Source organism: Rhagoletis pomonella, unplaced genomic scaffold (assembly GCF_013731165.1).
Source record: "Rhagoletis pomonella isolate Grant_MI unplaced genomic scaffold, Rhpom_1.0 Rhpom_scaffold_00006, whole genome shotgun sequence".
Taxonomy (NCBI): domain Eukaryota; kingdom Metazoa; phylum Arthropoda; class Insecta; order Diptera; family Tephritidae; genus Rhagoletis; species Rhagoletis pomonella.
This window is the reverse complement of record NW_023458560.1, coordinates 3,444,005-3,448,530: the sequence shown is the minus strand read 5'-3', so window position 1 is coordinate 3,448,530 and position 4,526 is coordinate 3,444,005. Positions and strand designations below refer to the sequence as shown.

The following is a 4,526-nucleotide window of genomic DNA, read 5'->3' as shown; positions in this document are numbered from 1 at the left end:
TGGTTATCCCAACAGACAGGTCCTTCTGAACTTGATTCTTCCATTGCGTTCATGGGCGCCCTTGCTTTCGTTGTCCACCCACGAGTGCGGAGTTGAGCGATATTTTCTCCGGAGCGTCGTCATCCATGCGTACAACATGTCAAGCCGGCGCAATTGCTGTATTTTTATGCGCTTAACTATGTCCATGTCGTTAATATATAAAAGGGCATGATCACAGATTTGTAGAGCGTGATTTTTGTTCGTCGAGATAGGACTGTTTTTCAATTGCTTACCGAGCCCAAAGTAGCACCTGTTGGCAAGAGTTATTCTTCGCTTGATCGCCAGGCTGACGTTGTTGGTGGCGTTTCTTTTGGATCCTAGGTAAACAAAGTCCTTTACTACTTCAAAGTTATAGCTGCCAACAGAGACGTGTGTCCCGAAACGCGTGGACTTTTTATATGTTGCCAAGAGGTACTTTGTCTTTCCCTCGTTTATCGTTAGACCAACCTATTTAGCTTCTTTTTATAAACTGGTAAATGCTGCGGTCTCTTTCAGACCTGCGATGTCGAGATCATCTGCATACGCCAGCGGCATAGTTCTTTTATTATATATGGTGCCGCTGCGATTCATTCCAGCTCTTATTACGTTTTCCAGCATCTGATTGAAAGAGTCGCACGAGAGTGAATCGCCTTGCCTAAAACCTCCTTTTGTTTTCAAACGGCGCGGAGAAGTCCTCCCCAATTTGGACAGAGCTGATGGATGTGCTCAACGTCACTACAGAGCCGTATTAGTTTTGCGGGAATCCCAAATTTGGACATGGCGACGTACAGGCAGCTCCTCTCCGTGCTATCAAAATCGATAAAAAGATGGTGTGTGTCGATTTGCTTATTTAGTGTATTCTCCAGGATTTGGCGTCCTGCGGAAATCTGGTCAATGGTGGACTCACCAGGTCTGATACCACACTGGTAAGGTCCAATCAGCTGGTTCGTGAACGGCTTCAGTTTTTCACACAGTATCGCCGAAAAGGACCTTGTATGCAATATAAAGAAGGCTTATTCCGCGATAATTGGCGCAGACGACGGGATCTTCCTGCTTGTGGATTGGGCAAAGTACACATAGATTCCAGTCTGTGGGCATGTATTCATCAGACCAAATTCTGCTTTAAAGCTGGTACGTGCGCCCCACCAACTCTTCGCCACCGGCTTTGAACAGCTCAGAGCAATTTTGCTTTTTACCGGTTTTACAGGTTTTATACAGAAAAGTTGAGGAACAAAACGCACATAGGGGTATTTGACCGATTTAGGCGGCCAAAATTATTTTTATGAAAATTTTAACTCAAAATGCTTAGAAACGACGTATTACGATGTTTAAAACTGTAAATGTTTAAAATCAAGTAAATAGAGGGGGAGGATGTCCAAGGATTCCACCAAAAAAACGAAAAAAAGGTGCTTAAAGTTCGACATCGATAGACTCCATGTTATCGAGGTCCCATTGTAGAAAAATTGAAACCTACGTGTTCGAGGTTATAGTTTGAAACTATCTTAAACAGGGCTGCCACCTTTTAAATTTAAAATTAAATACAGTGTATATAATAGTTTAAGTTAATTATATCAATATGAATATCATATATGGGCAAATCTAAAAAACAGGTAACCTTTGTGTTATTTAGCTTTATTTTCACTATTGTAAACTATATGAAGCTGGTTGCTTTTGGATATAATTCATTGACGTATACTTGAAGCCTCAAAAAAATTTGGACCAATTTGCTGCATAACTTTTGAATTATAGGTGTTTAAATTAAAAAAATAATGAAAACAAGTGAATTTGTTATGTAATTTTTAAAAGGGGAACAATTAATTATGTCAAATTAGTTTCGATAAACATCGAAAGAGCTTTTAAGATTGATAACTGCTCGTTAGATTTCGAGTTTGATTGACTCTCTTGGTACGCGATTTAATATTTATGTGCCCGATTCGGTGATGAAGTAATTTGTTTAAGTACGTCAGATGCATCTCTCATTCCTGCTGACCGTAATTTTATTGTAGTAGCTACAGTCAACTCTCCTGTATCACTACAGTTCCGTAAATTTTCGGTTTTACGTTTCTTCGTTCTATCACTGGACTCAACCAAAGGTTTGGTAGGACGTTCTGGAAGACTGATCGTTTTTGGTATAGAAAAGGATCCTTTAATCCATTCCTGATTATTTTTTATAAAAGTATCGGCTATTCTATGGGCTTCAGTCCACTTTTTTTTTTAATTGGCTTTTAAATTTCGCAAAACTATTTTTTACCACATTTATTTCATTCTTGGAATAATTTTCCGACTTCAGTTCTTGTTTTTGGGCCACATCTATCTTTGCATTCATTGAAGAAATATTGCAGCATTCGGAAACTCGTAAAATTTCTCCGCGAACTATGAACTATGCACACGCGATAGCAAATAAATATCTGATATTTGAGTGTTTAAGCCGTTTGTATTTTATATACTGAAAATAATGAATGTCAAAACTGTTTTATGCAATGCCTAATGTTTTTGATGTAATCAATTCGCCAATATTCGAGCCTACTCTGTATTCAAAAAATTCTTAGGATCTTATTGCCTTAAAAACTGAGTATTCAAAAACTTCTTACGATTTTATTGCCTTAAAAACATATTTTTACTAGAACTTACAGCCAAGCAGAGATTTTTTTTCTAAATGTACTGACAACTACGTATTTTCTCCTCTGTAACTCTCCAAACTTTTCAATTCAACCCATCCTTAGCTTAGCAAAGAGGCATTAAAAAATAACGGAATCTAGTCAACAATTATATTCTCTTCGCCCTACAGGCAGTTATAAAAGAAAAAAGTGCGTTTTTAAAATTCGACTTTTGGCCGCCTAAATCGGCCAAATACCCCCCTGTGCGACGATCAGAAAAATGAGAAATCACCCTGTAAAGTTCTAAAGTTACATACATATGCATTTTAAACTGTTTTTTAATTCTTTAAATTAAGTTAATTGAATTCATGACTTCTCTTTCTTTTATTTTTTCTTGTTACAGGTCATATGAGCTCCGGCTCAGAGAAGTCCTTCAATGCACCGCCACAACGACATGGCGGCAAGAAGAGCGGAAAATCGGTGGTTTAAGTGTATTGGGAACGAGTGGTTGCGTGGGTGCACTATTAAATAATAAACCTACATACATACTAACAGAGGTGGCACTAATTTACGAATGTAGTTCAAATACTTAAGTAAGGGAGACTAATACAATAAATAAAACTAACGCATAGTTTATTTAAAATTGTTATACATACATATACATCCCTAACAGCTAAAACGAGAATGAACAACATTAGAATATGAACAATTAACGCCAACAGCAATAGCAATATCAATGTCAGTGTATACAATATTCCAGTGTTTTGCATACATTACTCGCACGTAAGCGACGTTTTATTAACGAGATTCTATATTCTGCCAAATGTTATCTAATTCCCAGCATTTCGCTGTTGCACTTATTTTAATTTCGAAATCAGTAACGAATGTAAAATTTAAATCCACTAAATTATTACAAACCTAAGTTGTTTTTTATATCGGTTTTTGTCAATAAAACAATAAAGTTTTTGTATAAATCTTTGCAAAAACTGGAGTAAATGTTCAAAGAGGTGTGCAATGTGCAACTGTATGGCGTCAGCAAGCAGTTGTGGTGGTGTTATGCAAGCTGTAATCCCAGTTTGCTCACCATTGGACTTCCGAATGACGCTTAAGTATAAATAAATGTTTCTTCTTTGTATGTAATTAGGTCTATGTTGTAATATATGTTTATGAGAATTCAATTTTAGAAGGAGTCATGTATAAACAACATCATAATAGGAGGAACTGAATATCAAATTTAATATTAACGAAAATAAATAACTAAATTCGTACAACTATATACTTAGGGTTTTTTTAATATGGGCCTTTCCTGCGTTATGTATCATAAAGACAATAGTACTAGGTTTCGGATCTAAAATTTTTTTTTTTTTGTCATAAATAGTAATTATTGTCATTCCCACGACAGCCCGTTCTACGTACCGGAATGACTCGGGTTTAACCCGACCAAGGGCTGTTGTTTCGGAGATATAACCCCGTCTAGGTCGGTGAAATATCTCAAACGTTGTTGGGGGCTACATCTGCTTCGTACTCTTCTGCTCAGGGCTGGCATCTGGTCAAACCGTAGGCGAGTAACTTTAGGTTGGGTGACTAGTTTATGTATGTGGTTTGGCAATATTATATGGATCTTAACGCGAATTACAGTAGTTTTGGAAAATTGGTAGTTGGTACCTATTCGGTAAACATTTTAACTAAAACGTCATTATTTCAGCTTACTGTTGGTATTCTGGTGAATGATATTTCTAAAAAGCCGCTTTGGATGGAAAGATGAGCAAATTTACAAACATATGTACAAGGCGAATAAATATAACATATGTGTGTATGTATATATGTATGTATGTATTTTTTGTAAAATTTTGTATTTTATTTAAAATATAAAGGTAACAAGCTTAGCCCAAAATAATATAAATAAATACG

At 36.4% G+C, this 4,526-nt stretch overlaps 1 protein-coding gene across 2 annotated transcripts in view; it reads left to right on the top strand.

Annotated features, from left to right (window-relative positions):
- LOC118740310 (transport and Golgi organization protein 1) overlaps positions 1–3,893 on the top strand; it is a 50,208-nt gene extending 46,315 nt beyond the window's left edge. Inside the window, exons 11-12 of one of the 2 annotated variants that reach the window (XR_004993116.1) lie at positions 3,019–3,208; positions 3,289–3,893. Coding sequence is in view for 1 of the 2 variants with exons in the window: in XM_036471793.1 (XP_036327686.1) it covers positions 3,019–3,104 (86 nt within the window). In the remaining variant the exon portion in view is untranslated. Of the gene's footprint in view, positions 1–3,018 lie in introns of both variants that reach the window. The other variant, XM_036471793.1, reaches the window with a different exon arrangement.
- The last annotated feature ends 633 nt before the right edge of the window (positions 3,894–4,526 follow it).